A 1,088-nucleotide genomic window follows, 5' to 3' on the forward strand; every position below is an offset into this window, starting at 1 on the left:
CTCCTGACTTTTCACATTTGCAATCAAATACGGTGAGCTATAAGGCTAGACTATCTGTTGGAAACTTGCTGTAATGAAATTCTTCCAGATAGTAAGTACACCGATATACTATGGTTACTAATGACCCAATTTAATACAAAGATAAAGAAGAGACCAAAGAGAAGCATAATTGGACTTTTTGTAGAAACTCAAAGATGTCAGGCCTTCTGAAGTGGGCTGAGACCACTGGCAGCCTGTGTGTCAGATTGAAGGATCCGTATGCTTTGACAGTCAGACTTAGATGTTCTACTTAAAATGGATACCAAAAGAATGTATACACATTTTAAGAGATGTTATCTGTGCTTAAGCACTAATTTGCTGTAATCAAAAGTGTCTGGACGCTGATGGTAACCACTCTGAGCACATCTTGTAATTGTGGATGTCAAACATGACTTGTATTCATCTTTTGTTATCGGTATATATTGAGTATTACAATTTTAATAGTTTTTTTCCTTACATTTTTTTGGCACCCTGTGTATACAGTGCCTCCATACAGAAGCCACCGTGTTTAAGTGTTAGATGTTTTGCTTATATTTATTTGACAATGTCTCCGCTTTTCTTTTTTCCATTTAGCATAATCAACAATGATGCTCAATGAGAACTATGACCACCTTTCTGATTAAAGTTAAATAAATATATGAGCAAACTATCTCCTTCTTGAGATATCAGGATACACATATTGATTTGTTATATTCGTAACGTCCTCCAATTTATATTATTCTTACATTAGGAAAGCCAAACCTATGAACATGATCACATCTCTTACCTCAAAATCAACATCTGCACAACAGCTGCACACAAGACATGGACCAACAATTTTAAGTACATCCTCTCTCTTCTCATTTTGAACTGTAAATTTTGGTAGGCATGGATGCCAGTTCTGTGTCACATAACCTACTGGAACACCAGGAGGAGCGTGGATTTCTATCTAAAAGAGCAAAAGAACATATATAAATTGTAATGATAATAATATCCAATAACTCATTTATTGAATACTTTCTAAGTGTTAGACATTGTTGTAAGCACCATTTGATTTACAACACATCTTA

The 1,088-nt window shown here is 34.8% G+C and overlaps 1 protein-coding gene across 1 annotated transcript in view; it reads right to left on the reverse strand.

Annotated features, from left to right (window-relative positions):
- Positions 1 to 1,088, reverse strand: part of PLSCR1 (phospholipid scramblase 1) — a gene marked incomplete at its 5' end in the record, with an annotated part of 31,958 nt that overhangs the window by 13,994 nt on the left and 16,876 nt on the right. Inside the window, one exon of the mRNA XM_019634743.1 lies at positions 806 to 967. Coding sequence (XP_019490288.1) covers positions 806 to 967 — 162 coding nt within the window. The remainder of the gene's footprint in view (positions 1 to 805; positions 968 to 1,088) is intronic.

Source organism: Hipposideros armiger, unplaced genomic scaffold (assembly GCF_001890085.2).
Source record: "Hipposideros armiger isolate ML-2016 unplaced genomic scaffold, ASM189008v1 scaffold_1862, whole genome shotgun sequence".
In the NCBI taxonomy this organism is placed as follows: Eukaryota; Metazoa; Chordata; class Mammalia; order Chiroptera; family Hipposideridae; genus Hipposideros; species Hipposideros armiger.